The following is a 23,887-nucleotide window of genomic DNA, read 5'->3' as shown; positions in this document are numbered from 1 at the left end:
TCTTCGTTCTTATAACTACATTCTCATTTCAATCTGGGTTGATTTACTCTTTCTTACATACCATCCTATGGTAGCAGGTTGATAGGTACAGTTTACCACTGTTACCATTGTTATTTTATTTTATATAACAGCCTTACAGAAGAGTTACTGGTTCTGAAGAGCCATAACCACAGTCCCACAGTGAGTTTTGTCCAGCATGCCACATTCCTGGGGCACTCACCTTGGTTGGGATTGTTGTCCACTTGCTTTCATATGTTTCATGTTTCTCTGCAGTTCTATGATGGAATCATACAGACAAGGCACAGAAAAGTACCATTAAAGAGTAAAAGAATATGGGGAGGGAAGTGGGGGGGCTTTGGGACGGGGGGTACACATGTATGCTTGTAGGTGATTCATGTCAATGTATGGCAAAACCACCTCAATATTATAAAGTAATTAGCCTTCAGTTAAAAAGAATAAAAGAATAGTACCAAATAATGGAAGAGGTATCCTAGACAGAATGCAGCTCTGCCCCATGTGAGTGGAATGTTTAATTAATAGTATGACAGGCCTTTGCTGGGAGAGATTGAAGGCAAAAGGAGAAGGGGACGGCAGAGGATGAGATGGTTAGATAGCATCATTGACTCAATGGACATGAATTCTGAGCAAACTCCAGGAAATAGTTAAGGGCAGGGGAGCCTGGCCTGCTGTAGTCCATGGGGTCGAAAAGGAGTTGGACATGACTTAGGAACTGAACAACAATGACAGGCCTTAATTGAAGGGGGAGGAGGTAGTGCTGGGTCACTGAGAGAGAATCAGGAAGACCTTAGGAGGATATGGAATTGGTAGAGCCTTGCAAGTTGAGTGGGACTTGGTGAGGCAGAGAGGGGAGTTGAAACAGAGGGACTGTAGAGTCTTAGGGAATGAAAAGTCCAAAAGGCCCAAACCAAGAAGACCTCTAATGCCAGCATTGAGATCTTTATCCTGTGGCTAGAGGGGATGAGAAGTGTGTTTGGAGTACCCTAGACTGAGTAGATTGAATGGTCCTGTAAAATGTCTTTCTTTACCTGGCCTGGTTTTTAGCCTGTGTCATTTCCTGCCTGTGGCAGCTGGTTCCTAATTGGGTTTCTGGCCTCCTCCTGGTCTTGCTGGTCTGTTTCTTCTTTCCATCACTGGTGTCAGAGATGTTTTTCAAAAACACCATCTTATCAAATATTCCACAATTGAAAGTCTTCTGTTGCCCATGCTTTCCCAGTCCTTGTGCAGGGTATCAGTACCTGACCTTCCTCATTTGCATCACCTCCTGCTGCTTCCTGCATTAGATCGACCTGCATTCCTGGGCTCTGGAGGATCTGTTATGTTCTACACTCTGCCGAGTTAGACTTCTGGTTCAAGGTGGTGAAGTAGAAGGACGTGCACTCTTCTCCTCCTGCGAGAGCACCAAAGTCACAACTAGCTGTTGAACAATCATCGACAGGAGGATACTGGAACCTGAATGCTTCCCAGCCTGGGGACCTGACAAAGGGGTTGGGAATCCACAGAGAATCTGACCTTGAAGCCCAGTGGGATTTGATTACAAGACTTCCACAGAACTGGGGCTAACGGAGACTCTAGACTTGGAGGGCACAAAAAAGACCTGTGTGCACCAAGACTCATGAGGAGTGAAAAGGAGTGTGAAAACTCATGAAATGAGCAGTGAATTCACAGGAAACTGAACCAAAACTGCTAGTGTTGGAGGGTCTCCTGTGGAGGTGTGGGTCTGCAGGGGCTGACTGCAGGACTGGGGAACTGGCAACAGCTGTCTGGGAATGTCCTCTTTGGCATAAACACTCCTAACCTGACCATGCAGTCTGTAGGGCTGGGTCGCCTCAGACCAAAAAACTACCCAGGAGGGAGTGCAACACCACCCATCAGCAGATAATTGGATTAAAGCTTTACTGAGCAAGGCCCTGCCTACCAGTTCAGTTCAGTCACTCAGTTGTGTCCAACTCTTTGTGACCCCATGGACTGCAGCACACCAGGCTTTCCTGTCAGTCACAAACTCCTGGAGCTTACTCAAACTCATGTCCATAGAGTTGGTGATGCCATCCAACCATCTCATCCTCTGTCGTCCCCTTCTCCTCCCTCCTTCAATCTTTCCGAGCATCATGGTCTTTTCCAATGAGTCAGTTCTTCCCATCAGGTGGCCAGAGTTTTGGAACTTCAGCATCAGTCCTTCCAATGAATATTCAGGGCTGATTTCCTTTAGAATTGACTGGTTGGATCTCCTTGCAGTCCAAGGGACTCTCAAGAGTCTTCTCCAACATCATAGTTCAAAAGGATCAATTCTTCAGCACTCAGCTTTCTTTATAGCCCACCAGAGCAAGACCCATTTTTTCCCATCACCAGGGATTTTTTTCCCATCACCCATTTTTTCCCATCAGGAAGCTTACACAAACCTCTTAGCCTCCTCCTTCAGTGGACAGACAGAAGAAGCAAGAACCACAATCCCACAGCAACTAAAACAAAACCAAATTACAGAAAGTTAATCATCATGAAAGAGCAGACGGTTATGTCCCGGATGAAGGGACAAAATAAAACCCCAGAAAAACAACTAAATGAAGGGGACATAGGCAGCCTTCCAGAAAAAGAATTCAGAATAATGATAGTGAAGATGATCTAGGATCTCTGGAAAAGAATGGAGGCGAAGATTGAGAAGATGCAAGAAATATTTACCAAAGACCTATAAGAACTAAAGAACAAACAAGCAGATGAATAATACACTGGAATGAATCCATAACAGGATAACTGAGATAGAAGAACGGATAAATGACCTGAGGACAGAATGGTGGAAATCACTGCTGCAGGATAGAATATAGAAAAAAGAATGAAAAGAGATGAAGACAGCCTAAGAGACCTCTGGGACAACATTAAACACAGGAATATTTACATTATAGGGGTCCCAGAAGGAGAAGAGACAGAAAGGACCTGAGGAAATATTTGAAGAGATAATAGCTGAAAACTTCCCTAACATGGGAAAGGAAGTAATCAACCAAGTCCTGGAAGCACAGAGTCCCAGAAGGAACAACCCAAGGAGGAACACACTGAGACACATGGCAATCAAACTGACAAAAATTAAAGACAGAGATAAAATAGTAAAAGCAACAAAGGAAAAACAACAAATAATATACAAGAGAACTCCCATCAGGCTATCAGGTGATTTCTCAACAGAAACTCTACAAGCCAGAAGGGAATGGCATGACATATTTAAAGTGATCAAAGTGAAAAACCTACAACCAAGAATACCCAGCAAGACTCTCCTTCAGATTTGATGGAAAACTCAAAAACTTTGCAGACAAGCAAAAGTTAAAAGAACTCAGCACCACCAAAACAGATTTTCAACAAATGCTAAAGGAACTTCTCTAGGCAGAAAACAAGATAAGGAAAAACCCTACCTATAGAAAATAAACCCAAAACAGTTAAGAAAATGGTAATAGAATCATACATATCAATAATTACCTTAAATGTAAATGGATTAAATGCACCAACCAAAAGACAAAGACTGGCTGAGCAGATGAAAACGTGCACATATGCAGTTCCACTTACCACATCAGTCTGCTTGACTCCCTCAATTATACATAATTACTTTATATTGTTAGGCTAATCATGTTCCCATTATGGCTTGCAATTATAATTATCTTTTATTTTTGTCTATTGATTGTGAAAATTGATAAACAACTTTTACTGTTCTGATTATGTAACTATTATTTATTTAATACCATAGTATCGTGATTTGTCAGCAGAAAAATTACAGAAATCTGTATCACTGAAACTACCATTTAATAGAAAAACCTGTAATCACTTTTTAAAAAATCCAGATGCATATCAGAATTATCTTGGAATTTTTTGAAAAATACAGAGGCCCAGGTATTGCTTTTATTTTTGCCAGAACTCCACAGATATGTCTTATGAGCAGCCATATTTAAAAACAGCTGGACTATTTGAGGATCTTTTACTCTTATCCAATTTGTTTCATTTTTTCTATTTCATATTCAGTGCTTGCATTTCATTTAGTTTATGTTTTCTAATTTCTCCATCTCTTTTTTTATATTCTTTCCTAACCCTTTATCAGTGTAGTAGAAGAGCTTTTGTATACATATATAAAAATAATATGTATAATAGATATATTTTAGAAAACTTATGAATTTTTGCCTAACTAAAAATGTATTGACATTTTGATTCCACTTCTATTCATACTGTTTGACAGTATGAATTTTAAATATATTTGTGTAGGATATGATTAATACAAATTAGTTATATATAAATCTATTTAAATTATTAATGACATCATTCAGGATGCTCCTATTCTCATTTTTTCTGCACTTGATAAAATATTCTCAGAGTAATGTTAATATGTCTCACTATGATTATATATTTTTTTTCTTTTCCCTTATATTTCTCCTGATTTTTGCTTTTTTTTAATCTTTATTTCTTTGTTGTTAAGGTGCCTAATGGTTTATGATGTCTATCTTCTTTGTGAATGGTACCTTTTATCATTAAAAATAATCATCTTTGTTTCATTTTTTAAAAAGACCTTGTTAAGGATGTAGAAAAAGTTACAAATAGCAGTTTTTCAAAGTTAATCAGGAAAAATTATATTACAATTGTAATGGTATTTACTCTCCTCTAATCTAAATTACAGAATGGTTTTCATGAATCTTTGCCAACTGACTTTAAAATCATTATGGATAAGTAAAGGATAGACGAGCTAAGATGAGTTTGGAAAGAAAGGAAGGCGCCTGCCCAAGACTGGCAAGCCCATGCAGGAGAAAGGAGCTATCGTACATTTGGAGGGGTGGTAAATGATGGCTACTTTTTTTGTATAAATAGTCTTCAGCCAGTAGATACATGAACAAAATAAAAAAGGAGTACTGTTGAAAAAGAAAGTACTCCTCACACCCCTTTTGGGTGAACCCCTGTTCTCAGAAGTAACCTCTTTTGAAAGTTCCTGGAATATACCCCTAGAACTCTTATACAGAGATAATTATATAATGTTTTTGAGAAACTGTACCTATACCATGATTTCTTTTCAAAGATCCATTCTCTTAGCAACTTTCAAAATATGCAGTATAATATCATTAACTATAGTCACCACGATATCTACTGTATCTCCTTGAGTTAATTATCTAATAACTGAAAGTTTGTACCTTTTGACCATTGTCACGCATCTTGCCCATTCCCTCCCCACCCCTCGTGGCTGGCAATCACCAGTCTGTTCTCTGTATCTAATGAGTGTTTTTTTGGTTTGTTTCACGTATCAGTGAGATCATATGGTATTCGTCTTTCCCTGTCTGACTTATTTCATGTAGTATAATGCCTTCAGGATCCATCTATGTTGTCACAAAAGGCAAGTTTTTTTATGGCTGTGTAATACTGCATTATATATATATCTGTATCTCACATCTTCTTTATTCATCTGTCTATGAGCACTTAGGTTGTTTCCATACCTTGTCTACTGTAAATATCTTGGCTGTTGTACATACTGCTTCAGGGAACATGGAGGTACAGATGTGTTTTCATTTTCTTCAGATCAATACCCCGAAGTAGATCATATGGTAGTTCTATTTTAAATTTTTTGAGGAACCTCCATGTTCTTTTCCATAGTGGCTAAACCAGTTTACATTCCCGCTAACACTGTACAAATGTTCCTTTTTCTCTACATCTTTACTAACACTTGTTATCTCTTGTCTTTTTGCTGATGGCCATTCTAACACGTGTGAAGGGACATTTCATTGTGATTTTTGGTTTGCATCTCCCTGATGATTAGTGAGGTTGAGCATCTTTTCATGTACCTGTTGACTGTGTGTATGTCTTCTTTGAAAAGTGTCTATTCAGGTCGTCTGCCGGGTTTCTGATTGGGTTGATTATTTCTGTTGGTGTTGACCTTTATATATCAAAAGATATTTGTACCTCTACTGCATCATTTGCCACCCTTAGTTGTCAGGCGGCAAAGCTAACACCTCAGTCTGTGGACCATTTCACCTTGTCTCCTCCTGCCCTTGTTTGTTACGGCAGTGGGGCTGCTGCTCCCATGTCACTTCCTTTTTATCTCTCAGTTAACTGCATTGGCAGAGAAAATAGAAAATAACTCTTTAAAGTTATCTGATGTCTAAACAAAAACCAGTTCTCTTCCACAAGCTGTAGACACAGAGGCTCTGCATTCCCTCTGCCATGATTTACTCCTTGCTTGAAATGAAATTCATCTCCTGAGTTTTGAAGGTTTTTCAGTGATGAGATCTTGGTTTGTGGGTTTTTTTGGTTTGTTTTTGTGTGTGTGTGTGTGGTTGCACTGAGCAACCCTGGACCGTCAGGGAAGTCCTGAATTCTTGCCTTTTTTTCTTGTTTTGACTGCTCTGACAGATACTTAAATGACAGAGTAACTAGATGCAGAATCCGTCTGTTGTACTCTAATTCCTGTATACCCTGGGGCACTCAGCCCTGTCTTGCAGCACAGGATGTTTTTCTGGAGAGACTGAGGCCAGCATGATTTGTCTCACAGTATCTTTTTGTGTCTAGATATACTAGTTTACCAGGGATATTGGGGATTGGAGTATTGGAGTATGGAGTATTGGGGATTGGAGAGGAATGGAAAATGGCACAAATTCAGTTGTGGCTGTAACGTTTTATTTCCTTGAAAAATGAAATGATATGAAGCAAATATGCCATAATGTTAACCTGAGTTTAGTACAATTGCTGAGTGCAAGAGAATCGGTAAACAGCATTCTCTGTGGTGCAGGGTGTGTTCGGAACAAAATTTTTTAATAAATATGCCATGTAACTATAAATCAGGGAGAGCTTGTATGCTTTAGTGATGCAGTTCAAAATATATTTAATTGAAGATGACATTTTTGGTTTATTGATCATAGCATGCATTCTTGTTTTCTTTATATGTTGACAATCAGCTGTGTACTTTCTGTATTTTCTTTTGTGTCATTTCCTAAGTTTTTAGTAAAAGTATTTTATATTCCAGTATCCTGAAGATGATAAAATTCTAGATTGAGAATCTGCAGAGTGGAGGTTAGCAGCAGTTGCCACAGAGGCTAGAACTAAATGGGATGTTTGACTATAAAATCTGTTAAAAGATTTATTTATGCTGGTTTGGGAGTATTTTGAACAAATGTTCCTCTAAATATGCAAAATAGATTTAAGGTTTAAAATATTATGATAATTGAAAGAGTTCAGTATTCAGGACTGACTGACTTCTTTCTTTTCTCTCTGTAGGGCTCTCATAAGTATGTCACAATAAAGAAAAATATTTTCTTACTTTTATTCATTTTCATTTTTCAGTACTAAGAGATTTTAAATTTGTTTTCCTCTGTATTCAGGTACATGTCTCGAGTCCACGGTATGCATCCAAAGGAGACCACTCGTCAGTTGAGCTTGGCTGTGAAAGATGGTCTCATTGTGGAGACGCTGACAGTGGGCTGCAAAGGCTCCAAAGCTGGTATCGAACAGGAAGGATATTGGTTACCAGGCGACGAAATTGTAAGTTTTTTATTTTATAAATCTGGAACGTTACTTATGTATAGCCCATAGAGATTTGTTTTCAGAAGTTTGTTAATACTTCACAGTAAGGACCTGCATTGGTAGGATGGGTCCTTTCCTTCCTGATTGTTTGGGAGAAAACTCACCTGTGCAGGGAGTCTGCTTCTCCTGTCTGGGTTGCCTTGAATTTGAAAAATAAAGGAAAGCCCTTTGAATGTACACACAATTAATGGTATTCCTTAAGCGTTTTCTTCAGTAAATATTAGTAAAAAGAAGAAAAAGTTTCAGTGGGGATAATGTTGATGCCGTCCAGACAGACTGAAAAGAATATATACTTCTCTACTCGGGGTCACATACAGAAGTACCTTTTTTAAATGTAAAGATTGGTTTCATGTGTAATATGTCTGTCTTTCTTCCTTATTTGCTATTAACTTTTCTTATACTTTAATGACAAGTCTGTTTTTGGAACAGAAAGGTTTAAAATAGGATAATCATTAATTTTTTAGTTCTAAAATGAATAGATTTGATAATCAGATATATTGAGAGTGCTTTATCATGAATTCTCTAAAATCTAGAATTATAAAAATGACATGGTATCTTAAAATTTGTTCATTTCCCCAGAACATTGTCTTTCCCTTCATGACTCTAGGCAGTTGAGCCAACACAGACACTCACTTGTCAAGTCTGAGAGCAGTGAAGTAACAGCACAGTTTTCTGTGGTAGACTATTAGCTTTAACACTGTTTTTGTCAATTTAATAAGTGCTTTTAAAGTTTCAGGAAAGAAAATTCACGTTTTTCACAAATAGAAAACATGGAATAAAAAATGTTTAATTTCACTGGTATCATTTGATTTGTGCACTAGAAATATTCTTGAAAATTTAAGTGAAAATGTTTATATTAGAATAATTCTTCAGTTGCCATCCTTGGTGGTTTAGTTGCTAACTTGTGTCCAAGTCTTGCAACCCCATGGACTGTAGTCCACCAGGCTCCTCTGACCATGGGTGGAATTTCCCAGGCAAATACACTGGAGTGGGTTGCCATTTCCTTCTGCAGGGGATCTTCCTGACCCAGGGATTGAACCCAGGTCTCCTGCATTGCAGGCAGTCTCTTTACCAAGTGAATCACCAGGGAAGCCCTTTACAGAAAATTAAAGTTTTTGCCAATAAAGAAACTCTGGGTGCCAAGCTATAATAATAATAATAATAATAATAATAATAATAATGTCAAGTGGTATAAATCTATCTATAGCAGACATTTAAAGGAGGGCCACTGATAATTGATAGCTTATCATATACTCAAAATGATCCAGATAATATAAAATTTTTAATCCACAACCACTTAGAAACATAAAGATTTACTACAGAAGGCTATATGGATAATTTCTGAGATGTCTGTAGCAACTGGCCAGTAGTAAAAGCAGCTTAATCCGTAAGATTTTGGTTTGTGGATCATATGCGCAAGTTTTTCATAAAAGTGATTGATTTCTCCTGTTTAGATTTGTGCTTTTCCATATGCTTTTTTCCTTCTTCAAGTTGAAGTTTTTTGTTCAGTTTAATTCAGCAAGCAGTTAATGAGTTATATATGTTCAACCACATTAGGTTCTGTATTCTAGTTTTATGTATACATGTCCCCACTGCATATGTTTTTATAGCATCTTCCTTTTCTTTTTTCTAGATGAAATCTCACATGTAAGTCAAACAACGTATACAGATTTTATTAATTCTGGTTGGTTCTTATTCACAAGCATTTTTATACCAAGTATACATGTATGATTTAAGTACAACTGAGTATAAACATTGTACCTAGTTTATGAAATAGTGAAATAAAAAGAGGTAAGGTTTCTGTCCCATCTCAGATATTGTTTCTAGTTGTGTGAGAGAGTTTCTAACCTCTGATACTCATTCTTCAGCTGTAATATGGGCACATTAATATTGCTTTCATTTGGTTATTTTGAGGATTAAATGAGATTATCTATAGAAAGCATTTAACTATGCACTCAAAGTTTTTGACCAGTGAATAAATATGTTTAAAACAAGAAATGCCTTTTGTGTAGCAAAAGCACACAAATTTCTTACTAAACAGCAAGCAAAGATTCTCATCATTATTTTTTTTTACTTTTAACCTGTGATTGCAAACACAAGTTTTGTAATGACATTTTCCTTTAGGATGCTGGATCTGTATTTAAGATGTAGTTATAAAATGATGAGGCTGATTATACGTGTATCTCATGGTTGTGGCTGGTGGACCACTTGCTACCCAGGGCTGTTTGTGTGTTGCAGTTTTCATGCCCTGAGAATACTCTGGAGGACACACAACTGACCTGTGTCACCCTTGGCACAGCGCAGGCATCTTGCAGTGGCCAGTTCTGTGTGTGAGTAGGGACTGTGTGGCCTGTGCATGCAGGCTGCTGTGTACGGGGGCTGGTGTGAATTGCACAGCTTAGGAATTGCCACCTTCTCAGATATACTTGCTTGCATGTTTATTTAGCAGTTCTCTAGCACATGGCAGTGACGTGTCTTGTTCTAACAAAATCAGTCTTAGGGAAGGTCAATTTTCTAATCCGCACAGAGGTTTTCTGTGGTCTTTGACAGCCCTGCATGCTGGCATTTGAGTCTGGGGCTCTTCTTTATAGTTTCTCCACTTTTTATATGAGATGATACCTCTGAAAGCTTGAGGTTTTAGATTGGAGGGTGTGCATTATTATTTTTCTCACTGACTTTCTACTAATTATTAAGAGAAGAAAAAAATCAAGTAGATATATATGGCCTATAAAAGTCAAGTAGATTATATATGTAAGGAAAGGGATAGGATTTCTCTACTATTCATTTTTAAACCTTTATTCAGAGTTACAAAGACTCTTTACTCAGGGAGTTCTGTCATTTGAGAAATGTAGTGAAGCTCCTCTTCTCTTCATTCTATAGCCTCTAAAAATAGCAGCTATAGCTCAGAGGTAGACAAGTTGGTTCCCCTTGATAAGTCCTACAAGTTGTATCCCTTGGGATACTGTGTATTAGCAAAGAGGCTGGACTCCTTGTCCTCATGTCCATGGCTCTGTTGAGAGAGAAGGTAGGCAAAAGTGTTGTTTCTTAGGCCACAAAACCATCACTGAACAGAGTCCACTGTGTCATGTTTCTATTCCGCCTTGCTACCTTTTTTCCAATGTTTATTTTAAAAAACTTGATACAGTTGAAAAATATGCATATCTTAAATACTATTGTTTTATTAAATCCAGCTATCATGTAATAAAAGCCTAACTCTAAAAAGACTATTTCAGGATACAATTATATATAATTTATTTAAGAGGAAGCCTGTGTAAGTCAAAGACGGTAACCTCCATTGTACTGAGTATTCTGCTAGGAATGAATTGATTTCTAGACACTTTGAGATGCTGATCTTAACCACCATTTTGTATCTCTTTTGAAGTGAGAATTCGTTTGGAGAAACTGATGAAATTCAGTAGTACATAAGCATCTTCATGGTGATATTTTAAAATGTCTATTTGAGATAGAATGAAAAGTGTAATTATTAAAAACGAAGCCTCTCTCAATTTTAAATGGTTAGTTTAAATATTAGTCAGTAAACAGTGGAAGTATGTACTAGCCATAGTACATAGTACATACATAGTACATAGTATGTATATGTACTAGCCAGTTCTTAAAATGACAGGCTTGCCGAGCCTGGGCAACACTCTTGTAAGTTTTCTGTGGTCATCTTTAATTTTCAGATATCTGTCATTACTATTCACTCAGATGATCTGAATAGCTCTTTTAGAGATCATTTTTAAAGCTTTTGAAATTATACTGGTAAAAGGCCAGTAGATCTGGGTACATACTGAAACTTGTGTTTGTTTCATTTCAAGGCTTGTTTCATTTTTTTTTTTTTTAAGGAAAAACTACATTTGCCTAGATTGCCTCATCATCTGCTTGCTCTAAACTAATGTACATGGATGGCTACATTCAGTCCGTATTCCATCATGATATTTCATGTCCTCTATTTTAACAACTTGAGAAATATATTTCTTGGGCAGAAAATTTTACCATTGCTCAGCTAAGATGAGTTTGGTATTTAGTAGCTCCCTTGTAGTAAATGCAACTTAATTTCTTAATTCACTAAAGATAGGAAAGTCTTATAAAAGTATTTAATTTAACGCAGACATACCTCATTTTATTGTACTTTGGCTTGTGCTTTTTTTTCCCACAAATTGAAGGTTTGTGGCAACTCTGTGTTGTCCAGTGACGGTTAGCATTTTTAGCAGTAAACTGTTTTTATAATTTTAATATAATTTAATGTCTGTACCTTTTTTAGACATACTGTTATTGCACCTTAATAGATTACAGTCCAGTGGAAACACAACTTTTATATGCAATGAGAAACCAAAAAAATTCATGTGACTTTCTTGCAATAGTCTCTTTATTGCAGTGATCTGAAACTGAACCCATAGCATCTCTGAGGTGTGCCTGTATAAGTGTAGCAGGGCAGGTGACCTTGAGTTACGGATCCTGTGCAGATAAAACATATCAAATATGTGTTTTGATACTGAGGCTGTTGATATTATTTATTTGGTGACTCCCAACTTGATTCATGGTCCCTGGCACAAAGCTATGACTATGTATTATTTGACAGACACTTTTTAATCTGAATTAAATATTTTGGTCACCATTATAGAGGATGGCATATAAGTGTGAAAAGGTGACATTTGCTACAAGACTACTTGTCTCTTTACTTGCCTGCCAGATCTGGACTCAGGGTCTCCTTTCTACTTGTGTGGGTCATGCCAGTCCAAAAACGAAATACCGGCTTAGGAACCACAGCTTAGGTTTTCAGTTAGTGTGCCTCCACCAGCTGTGCTGCCGATGACTGGAGAGCAGCTGCAGACATGAGCTCCCATCTCGGCTGGTCAGGCCTGCTCAACTTCAGCAGTTTTCACGTAACCTAGTTTGTTCTCTGACAAGCAGTACCTCTTGCTAGTTTTTACGTAGGTCTTGAGTTAAGGTTGGTACCTTTTAAGAAGCATCATTAATGAAAACACAAATTTTGTGGTTTCTTGAAAAGATTAACATATTGGGGATAAATGGATTTAGTTTTAATTTACAGAGGGACAAGATAGGTACTTTTTTCCCTGTCTTCATCTCTTTTTCCTGATTCAAAAGGACCAGTCTAAAAGACACTGAGGTTTATATACCTCTTGAAACTTGGCTGAAAGCTCACATCTTTTGTGTAAGAGGTAGGATTGGACTTATATCTTATTCTTCAGAAATTACATGATTAAACAGCTATGGCAAGATGTGTTCCCCTGCTTTGTTCCCGAAAAAACATTAAGAGAGGCCTGCAAACAGCCCACTTCATAAATACAGCATAATGAAGTAAGAATTTTTTTAAAAAAGTTTACATCTTTGTGTTTTCTTATTATACTTATAAATTAATCAGTCATGTTTTTAAACTTTTTTGTCCCTTGGATTCTGTTGGTTTTTTGAATGTGAATTATATTTTATTATATTTGTTCTAATTATGTGCAGAACTATATATTTCTCCCAAAGGTCCATTACCTGCATCAGATAGAATTTTTTATTTACTAAATATTAAGTAATAAGTGATGTATTGGTGATTATTAATTAAAAGTCAGTTATACTGTGGTTCTATGTGCAAAAAAAACTGTTATGTACTTAGACGTTCTTGCTTTGGTGATGAATTTCCATTTTACTCAGTAGAATATTTTGGGTCATATTGTCCTGTTATACTCTTTTCAGCTTGTGTGTGTGTGTATGTGAGAGTTCTTTTGTTTTCCTCTTTTTAAATTTTATTTCACTAAGCAGTGTTTTAATATTCTAATTAAAAAATAACATTTAAAATTACTGGAAATCTTTAACCATAAAAATCTTACCTCTCAGTGATGAACTGAATTTATTATCAGAATTAAACTAAACCTAGAATTTGCATAGAATTAATTTTAGATTGTTTCTGTGTAAAATACCACACGAAAACACATACTTGATGATGTGAGGTTTTATCTGCGCACTGTGTAGAAACAGGGGACTGGTGTGAAAGCTAAGTCTCTTGCACACGGTGAGGGAGGCTGTTTCCAGGCACAGTCCTCTCGCTGAGGCTCCTTGCTGCAGCATTAACTCTCAGTCCGGTAACAGTGCTTCTTGTCCCATCTTGCTTACAGAAACGCTGGGAGAGTTAGCAGTCCTAGTGCACTTAGGGTCCTGAAGAAGAAATTCACACGTGGGTAATTGCAAGTGTCACACCATTTAGTGACTTATCAATTCCCATTTTGTGCATTATAGCAAATAGATCATCTTAACACCAGCTAACAGTTACTAAGCATAGTAACTTGTTTGATCCTTGCAAAAGCCCCATAAGCTGAGGTTTGTGCTAGTCTAGCTCTGGAGTCTTAACCAAATGCCTTAAGTGGTGACAGAGCCATAGATCAGCAGGCTGCCTCTTGATGGTAGAATGTTTTCTACTCAGTTCTGAAGACCACCTGTATAAACTTCACACTGTGGTGAAGTACCAAGTTGACCACATTTATATTCATCACTCGGCAGGGTTTTTTTTTTTGGCTTTTTCATACTGTTCATGGGGTTCTGAAGGCAAGAATACTGAAGTAGTCTGCCATTCCCTTCTCCAGTGGACCATGTTTTGTCAGTCCCTGAGTACCTGGGACATGCCCTTCAGCCACTCCACATAGCTGGATGACACGCCTGGGGCCTTGGTTGTCCCACTGCTAGTTCTCGTTGAGCATGTAAACCTTCACTGGCTGTAGGATGTCAGGGAGATGGTGAAGGACAGGGGAAGCCTGGTGTGCTGCAGTTCATGGGATTGCAAAGAGTCGGACACAACTTAGCAACTGAACAACAATAACAGCAACCCCCAATTTAAAAAAAAACCCAGTGTGAATCAGTTTGGGATCAATAAGACACACATTTGTGATCATGCACAGATTTAAATGACACTGAATTTGTTAGTAAAATGTTTTTCTGTCATCTTCATAGGTTTCATGGAACATGAATTCCTATAGATTTTCTTTGTGTTCATTTTGTAGTGTTTGTGTTAGTGAAAAAAGTTTACTCTTAAACTAGTAATGATTCTTGAGTTTGTATGCTACTGTCGTTTCATTAATGATTACCACAATGATAGATTACTAGTTGATATCATCTGCCAGATACTATGTATAGCAACTAATAAACAGTTTGACCATGTACCAAACCCCTTTAGCTCTGTATATTGCCTGATATTGAGCAAAGCTATAGGAGAGAGACCAAGATTATTTTGTTTTTATTTTGAAAGGCCTACAGCATGCAGCCTTTCTTCAGGACAGCAACCCCAGCCAAGGTGAACCGATTTTGCACTATATTATTTTACTTTAATTCTGCTTTTTTAAAAAATTGAATTTCTCTTTCTTTAGGCCAGCTTAGTTAATTCTTGCTAGAATTGTTCATTTAAACCATACTCTTTACATTGCTTCTAGTTTTGGATTTTGTGCTCATAGGTTTGCTTTTTTTTTAAACTTTCTTGTATTGAAGTAGCATTTCACATATTATGTTGATAAGGCTGAATGTTGAATAGTTGCTGACTTCTGATGAAATTCAGTGAAAATGCAAGCTTAGTTTTTTGGCATACACTATTGAATATTAGTCAAAAGCACTATATAAATCTGTTTACTGAAAGACAAACCATATACAACTCTTCCCTATAATAAACATATCATTTATACCTCAGAAAAACGTTTCCTGGATTCAGAGTGTAGATACTTTTGACCTTGACTTTGCATGTTCTGTGTATTTAAATAGCTATTGCACTGATTGAAAGAGTAAACAACACATTCATTCCCAGCTCATGCTCTCTTTTATATCAGAAACAAAGTTAGTTGATGCCATTATATAAACATTTATCCAAATGTTTCTCTACTTCATTTGAATTATAATTTTGTTTTTATAATTTTTATGAAAAACTAGATCTAGAATTAAACACCCCATTGACGAAAGATCCGTTTTCATCCTTGTTTCATGGGTGGATGGGAGAAGGCAGGGTTAGGTGAAGGCAGGCGGTGTCAGGAGGAGGCCAGAGCGGTTCACCAGCATGTGTTCTCTGACTTCCTCTTAGTGAACCTAGTGATTGCCATGTTGAGAATCACAGGGAGATGAATTGATGGGTAAAAAAAATCTCAAATGATGAAGAATGGCAGTTTCTTTTGTTAATGAGTATACATAAGCCACCAAAATCCTTTTAAGATGTCTCTGAACAGTTATGAGGAAAATATTCTGAAACATTTGGTTTTAAATTTGGAAAGAGTAAATTTTAAAAAGCCATCTTATCTCCATTGGAAACTAAATTATCAATGATTTTTGGTGCAAACACTGAAATAGCTAAAACACAGCTTCCTTATGAGCTGCGTGAAAGGGCTACACCAAAGGCTGTTACTTTAGTACAGCCAAGCACCACAGTTTACTGTGGCACCGCTATGTCAGACTTGGTGGGGGAGCTTTTTTCTACCATGCACGGATGAGGCTTTTATGTCAAATCAGTACCTTATGGTCTTTTAAATAGTCTGACTGAAATTATTCCTCCCTTACTGAGTGAGCAGAGTCTACACATATGCAGCAAACAACTAAAAATGGTAGTGCTTTTTTCTTTATTACTTTGGTTGCTACAGATTGCCAATTTCTTACTAAAAAGTGAGCAAAAGAGTTTACTTCTCTGCAGAACTTACTAGTGTACTTTAGCCATGTCTCTGAAGGTGGATTGGAAGGTGTGAATTTCAGAACATGAGCTGCTCATGTTCATTTTGAAGGAGAGAGACGTAGCCTTCTCATATGGTTGAGCAGCACTGCATTTGAACCCTCGGTGCCAGAGTTAGTGCTGACTGAACAAGTGCTCTATCATAGCCATTTATTGCAGGAGTTATTGACATAAGGGGGATAAGAATGCTGTTCACTCGCAGAAGCAGAGTGTAGACAGTGATTTATAAAAAGAAAAATGATGGCAGAGCCCAAGTTTAAAATTTCAAGATCCTCATTGGAAATGGCCTTGATAATACTAACTGTGGGTTTAACCCTTATTCATTCAACTACCACATCTGCAAGAGAAGCTTGAGAATTAATCCATCACTCTTAATAGGGGTGTTTTTTGATATATGCTAAGAGTGATATTTATGAAGAATGAATTCCAAATTAAGTGAAGTTACACTGGTCTCCTGTTTGTGTTTAAATGGTACTGGCTGTACAGAAAAAAAAAAAAGTGTAACAAAGAAAATATTGAACACCTGTTATGGTCTTTTATTTCCAGGAATAGTCCCAATAAGAAAATAAGCCAGCTTCCTTTTTTTTTTTTTTTGGTGGTAATGTCCTTTGGAGAATGTGATTAAATCTTTAGTTTCACATTTTCAATTTATTTTTCCAAATTCAACAGACCCTGAAAATTTGACAGCCTATCAGAACATGGACATTCTGATTAATGATTATTTTCAATAAAGCATCCAATACCATGGATGAGAAGATAAGAATAGTGAGCATCACCATTTATTACTATTCTCTCCGTTTCCAAAGTATGCTAAGTACTTAGTATATTTCTTTAAAGAAAATCAGGACAAAACAGAGGTTTGTTTATTTGAAATACTAAGTTATAGATGTTGCTTTGGGGTATTCCATTTACTGAAGAAATTATCCCATAGATTCTATAAAAACTGAAAGATAATGTTAGAAGTTGGATTGGCTTTGGGCTTAATTCATTTTGGACTGGTTTTGTTATCAGATCACCTTAAGATATTTCTGAATATAAATATGTTTAGGAGAGAATTGAAAATTAAAAGAAGCAAATTTCTAGGTATTTTTTCCCTCTTGTTTTTAACACAGTAAATGTTTAAAATTGTTTATAATGCCTAACTTCTGATGGACTTTAGTTTCAATTTTGTTCTTAGTCATTGCGGATATTGACAAAATGTCATACGAAATTATTTTGTATTTTTTGTAGGACTGGGAAACAGAAAATCATGACTGGTATTGTTTTGAATGCCATTTGCCTGGAGAGGTGTTGATATGTGACCTGTGTTTTCGTGTGTATCATTCCAAGTGTTTGTCTGATGAGTACAGGCTTAGAGACAGCAGTAGTCACTGGCAGTGCCCAGTTTGCAGGGTGAGTACCTATGAGCTTTAATGTGCTGGTCAGAGGGTTGGAATTCATTGATAATAGCTGCACAAAGATATCCCAGGTGGTCTTGCCAGGTTAATGGATAAAGCACTGGAGGGTGGGGGTTATCTACTGAAATGATGGTTAATGAACATAGAACACTCATAAATGAATATCACAGAACACATACTCAGGGTATGTATTTTAGAAAGTTTCAATCATGTAAAAATATACTCTCTTCTTTTTACAATTCCCTCTGAATTGTGTGACTCCTTTAATGGACAGACTTTGGGAATCAAGACCCACTGTCCCATACCAAGGTCTGTTCAATCAGTCCTCTTGGCTGCTCAGAAAACACAGGTAGCAAAAGGCACATTGTTGGAAAAGTTCTGTATCTACTTTCCATTTTATATCCATGTAATGTTGCCTTTATTTTTTTGTCATGTCATGGGTTTATTTCTTTTCTTTGGAGGGTGGAGGGATGGGACAGTTGTGTATCAAGAATTCTCCAAAATGAAATAGTCTGGTAGGTAAAATAGGTACTTCCCATGATTATTTTCATTCATATTATTTCCCCTTTGAAAAGTGTACATGATTGTGCTTGTTGGCTGCCAGTGTGGTGTGTGTGTGTGTGTGTGAGTGATCGCGATGCCTAAATACCGCGTGATGTATGGCCTTGATGGTGATCAGTCAGGAATTATTTGATTGGAACTTCTATTGTTTTGTACTAACTATTGTTAATATACTTACTTGGAATCATGCAAATTGCCGAGATTACCCATGGGTTCTGTTTGTGAACATGTTTTATAATACTTGTGTAACTTTAATAGTCACTTCTTCCTCAAAAAAGTTATCTTTATCTCCTCTTTGATACCAGCCAGAAATCATCTGGTTCATTTGCCAGCATGATGAGCAAAATACAGTGTTCCTTCTAGTCTTCTTTTTAGTGACTGTGGCTTTGTGTTACCTAAGTATGTTTCTTAGCAGCCCTACTGTACTTGTTCAGTAGGCAGACAGAAGACTATTGGTATAACATTTTAAATACATGTGTTATGATGACATGTAATCAGATGCCTAAATGCTAGATAATTCGTGATAAACCTCTAGGTCTGAACAGATCAGTATCAAGCCTCAGGGTGTGGACCTTCTCTAGAGGCCTGCAAGAATTTGAACGCTACAATAAATCAGTATGGAGCTACACTAATGTCCCACAATTTACTCTCATGGATTTGTGTTTTACAAGTAAATAATACCCTGGTTTTCACTAACAGTTTACACTAGAGGATATAAAGAATTACATCTGAAGAACAAAAGTATTAAGGTAGTAAAAATATAAAAGAGGTGAGGTCACTGGTCAAATAATAGGGGCTCAGGGACATAGGAGGTACAGTTCTGGACACTCCTGAGTCTTTACAGCTGTAGCTTTGTAATATCTAATATTTAGCTCCTATCTCGTAGCAAAGAATTTAAATAAAAACACTGGGATTTTTGAGGATGGGTTAAACTTTATGGTAGGTGTTTTATATTCCTTACATTAAGAATTGAAGTTTAAAGAAACTTTTGAAGAAAATGTGTAATGCTTTTTCCGTCAGAATTCACTATCAAGTTGTCAGATTCACTTTCTAAATATGTTTGCTCTACTGTTTACTGATAAGATGAAAAACTAAACTTCAGTGGGTTGTTGGCTCACAGAAACACGATTGCTGAAGGGGAATTTAGCCAATCCCATCCTGCCTTTGTGTTCTTCCCTTTGGGTTTCTTTTCGTCTTTATCAGCCTAGATATTCTCACATTGTGGTGTAACTATGCTTACTGAAATGATGCTATGAGTCAGTAAAACACTGGAATTCAGATTCCTTTCACAGACCGAGGGGCTCTTTCCTTATACTCAAAAAGCCTGTGTTTGGGTTGGGGTTGGTGAGTTTAGCTTGAGCTTTAAAAATTCCAAAGAAATAGTTATTTCTATGTTAGATCTGTTCTATTTTTTAAATTGTTATGTTCAGGAAAAAGAGAAGTACTAACAGTTTCTTTCCTGAAAAAAGGGATAATAATAAACTTGAGATTCTAACGCAATTTTAAATGTCTTTTTTGATTGGTATTGGGTTTATATGTTTGTTTAAACAATGTGTCAAGACTTCAAGTAAAGTTGTTTTTTAATAATTAACTTGAGAGTGACAGACCAGATTTAAATATTCTTGAACTAAAAGAACTAAGGCTATAGACTGAAACTTAAAAATTATGGTTCCATGTCAGCCTAATGATCTCTATTTTCATTTTTAATTAATGTCTAGAAAGAATATATAGTAATTAGATTTACTAATGAGGAATTTTTAAGATAAAATACTGGCCAAATTTCAGAACAGGTAAAAGTAGTAGATGGAAGCCAATCACTGCTATCTAAATTTGAAGATAAAAATATTTCTAATACTTTATGCTGGTCAGAAGACTTTTGTTTTATGTAACCTCTGACACTTACAGCATTGAATAGGTTATTTCTTACCCAGCTGTCAGCTGTGTTAGCAGATTCACTTCAGCTTGTTGAACAACTTTATCTCATGTGTCTGACAAATTCCAAAATATTTTAAGAAGGCAATGATGGGTATTTTTCTCAGTTTAAAATAGTTTTTTCAATTTCATAATAATCTCAAGAATCTCAGAACCCTGAGGATATGTCTTTGAAATATCTGCCTTTCTAAACAACAGTTATACTATTACTTTACAAATACAATGGATTGTTACTGTAATGTAGCTTTGAATGTCAGGTTAGCATTTTGCTTTGAAAAAATTCAGGTTATATCCAGTTTCACACTCTTGATATCAAGAATTCCTATTAATTGGAAAAAAGAATTTTAAATTCCTTTCTAAAAAGTTTTTAAAAATTCAAAGTTATAGGAAGATAAAGAAGAAAAACAATCACAGCAATGCTACCACATCACAGGTGAGTGTGCTCACAGACCTGTGTATGTATGCACACTCTGTCTGTGTAAAAGTGCTCACAGACCTATCTGCATGTGTGCACACTCCATCTGTGTGAGTGCTCACATACCTGTATGTGTGTGCACACTCTTAGCTGTGTGGAAGTGCTCACAGACCCATGTGTGTGCACACTCCATCTTTGTGAATGTGCTCACAGACCTCTGTGAGTGCACACTCCATCTGTGTAACTGGGTAGACCCATGGACTAGGTACACTGCTGATGGCAGCTGGCTTGCTTCTACTCAGCAATGACCCAGACACCTTTTTTCTGTGATGTGAAAGCTTTCCACTGATGCACATACGTTGTGTCCATGTGCTGTCTGCTGCGCTGTCTCGTGTGCTGTCTGACCAGCAACACTGACTGAAACTCACCTGTCTGGGGCAGAGGGATGGTGGGGACTCCAGCACCTCCGTTCCAAAGTCATGGCCCATTCCATCTGGAAGAGCACTCTTCTCATCATTATTTCTGTATGAAAGTGAAGTTTATATTTTGTTAGATGTATTTGAATTTTAAATAATATTAAACTTTATTATTTTCAGGGAAAAAGAGAAATCATTAACTTTTAAATGAAAATTGTTTTAAAAATTTTATTTGCTTAAAGGTTGTATCTTTAAAACAAAATGTAGTCAATTTTACTTTTCTAAAAATAGAATTAAGTTATACATGTCTATGCAGGTCTGTTTGATTGCCTTTACAAGTTAAATTCAATGAAACAGAATTTTTTAAGATAGGCGCATTTCTTTTTGTGATAAAAATTACCAAGTTGTTTGTCAGAAGATCAAACCCATTTATACCAACACTGAAAATATTTTCCAGCTTTTTGCTACCAATTTGACAGGCTCCAGAGGGATATCTCACTTTAATGTCCCTTCATTCTCATTTGCACAGCTTCAAAGTTATAGCCATTTGCGCCTCGATGCTTAGTTGCAGAAGGCAGGCCTGTGTGTGTGTGTGCCTGTAAGCATACATGTATGCAGTACATGTCTGCGGGTGAACGTGCCTGTGTGTGTGAATGTCTGAGTTGTGTGTGTGCACGTGTATACACATGCGTATGTTTTGTGTGTGTGCGCATGAACTGCACACTTGCTGGTGTCCAGCCCTACTGGTAAACATCGTACTTTTTGAATGATATCTGCTTGGGTTTTTTAATACATGGCGAGATGACATCTTACAGGAAACCCTAAAACCACTCCCTAGATTGGCGCCATGTGGCTTTTTAGATCATAGTTACTGGTAGATCTTTCTGTGGGCATGGAATGTTCTCCCTGTGCTGTCCAGTAGGAGCCACTGACATGTCTATTGAGTGCTTGAATGTGGTATGGAGACCCAGGCACTGGTTTTCAGTTTGGCAGTGTGACTTATGGCTACTTACTGTACTAGGCAATGCAGTGTTATAAATGCAAATCTAAATGCCTGTAGTAACTACTGCAAGAGAGACATGAATGGCCTGGCATTTGTTCTCCCCGTGATGACGCAGTTCCGCCTTGAAAGAGTTCTAGAGGAAGGATGTAGAGCAGCTTCTGCCTTGCTGCCCTCTGCTCCATAGCAGGTCATGGGCAAGCCCTGCATCATGCTGTGTGAGTTACAATGTGTGTTCCGTGGTGTGCAGTGCACAGACAGTGCTGTTTGCTCTGAGGCTGGTTGTTCCTAAAAATCAGAATACGAAATGCAGGGGAAAAGAACAGCAAAATAGTTGGCACTTTCCAGGTTAATGATCCTGATACAATAGTATTTTGAAGATAGGCCCCTGTTTCCTACATCCTCTTTTAATATGTTAGTGTTCCTTATATAAATGAATTTCTTTATAACTTTGGGGAGTTGCAGATTCATGCGACTGCTCCTTTCAAATTCAAATAAATGAAAATTTATGTTTGGACTAAAATCTGTCACTAGGGAGCAGAGTGTAGAGCTCTGAACTGTGAGCATGTGGGAAGCACCAGAGAGGGTGGCCATGGTGAGCATCTCGTCTCCCTACTAGAGGGGTGGGCTGTGGTGAGCATCTCTCTTCCTTTTCCACGTTTGGTCCTCTATGCTGCTCCAGTGAAATTCATCCAAAGTCTTTTTTTTTTAAGTTGGGATATCTTTTATTATTGAGGTATAGTCAATGGACAGTATTGTAGATTTTAGGTGTGCAACATAGTGATGCATAATTTCTAGAGGTTATATTTCATTTAGTTATTATAAACATTGGCTATATTTCCTGTGTTGTACTATATACGCTCGTAGCTTGTTTACTTTATGCATTATAGTTTGTACCTCTTAATCCCTTACCCATATCTTAGGCCTTTTTAATTGTCTCATTATAGCATAAAAATATTGTATTACTGTTTATACCCTTAATATCTTTGGTTCACTTTTCATCCCTTTTATGACACACTTATTGTGACCTGTCTATGGAAAGATCAACCTAAGTCACAAAAGAAAAAGTGTCATTCAGGGAATTGGATAAGGGATATATTATTCCAGTATATCTTTAAAAACTTTTATAAAATATTCATATGCCTACAAATGTTTCACATGGTATTTTCCCCTGTTTAAGGTCATACATTTTAAGATTTGTGTTAATATACAAAGAGTATGGAGAATTAACTTAGCCTGCTAACAAAATACAGAAACACTAGAAAATGTAGAGAAGAAAATGAATGCGTATGGGAAAATTTTACTTATTTAAGAATACTTTGGTTCTATATCTAATCTGAGAAGCTCTCCCAGGTTTGCAGCTCCTGGTTTTCTGATCCCTGACTCCTCCACATCCAAGAAGATGCAAAGAAGGGAGGGACTAGTAGAAATGATCCCTGCAGTCTACCTACTGCTGCAGCTTCTCTTTAAATTTGAGAAAGAATATGTCTGTTTTACAGGAAACTTAATATATATACAGAAAGAAGTCTACAGAGAGCATTTAAAGTTAACTTAAAGTTGATGTGAAGCCCCAGGTACTGTATATTTTTTTCACATGAGGTATAGTATACTCATTAGACAGCTACTGAAAATGAAGGAATTTAACTGGTTTACTAAAACTAAACCAAGAGTAAGTCACTGTTAGGACATCACCATGGGTACATACTGACTGGTCAATGTTAACTTAGCTCTGGGTAAGTTATATTTGAGTCATTTGCACTGAGACTCATGATGAAAGCTGTTTCTTGAAACTGGAGATGAAACTTTACTTCTGAGTTAATTTTTCATTCTTTTGGGAATGTAAGCAGTATAGTTTTTTAAGTCTCAAAATTAAGGAGAATTCTCATTTAATGAATTCAAAATGAAACAGGACAGAATGCT

The 23,887-nt window shown here is 36.9% G+C and overlaps 1 protein-coding gene across 7 annotated transcripts in view; it reads left to right on the top strand.

The window, feature by feature from the left end:
* The window catches only part of ZMYND11 (zinc finger MYND-type containing 11), a 73,003-nt gene that overhangs the window by 27,205 nt on the left and 21,911 nt on the right, over positions 1 to 23,887 (top strand). For 4 of the 7 annotated variants that reach the window (XM_061126615.1, XM_061126618.1, XM_061126616.1 and 1 more), the window contains exons 3-5: positions 7,344 to 7,503; positions 14,795 to 14,839; positions 17,477 to 17,638. In XM_061126615.1, the coding sequence (XP_060982598.1) occupies positions 7,344 to 7,503; positions 14,795 to 14,839; positions 17,477 to 17,638 (367 nt within the window). Of the gene's footprint in view, positions 1 to 7,343; positions 7,504 to 14,794; positions 14,840 to 16,915; positions 17,012 to 17,476; positions 17,639 to 23,887 lie in introns of those variants that run through there. The other 3 variants (XM_061126619.1, XM_061126621.1, XM_061126620.1) reach the window with 3 other exon arrangements.

This window comes from Dama dama, chromosome 23 (genome assembly GCF_033118175.1).
Source record: "Dama dama isolate Ldn47 chromosome 23, ASM3311817v1, whole genome shotgun sequence".
NCBI classification, from domain to species: Eukaryota; Metazoa; Chordata; class Mammalia; order Artiodactyla; family Cervidae; genus Dama; species Dama dama.
Note: the sequence above shows the minus strand (reverse complement) of the source record. Positions and strands in the feature narration are given on the sequence as shown.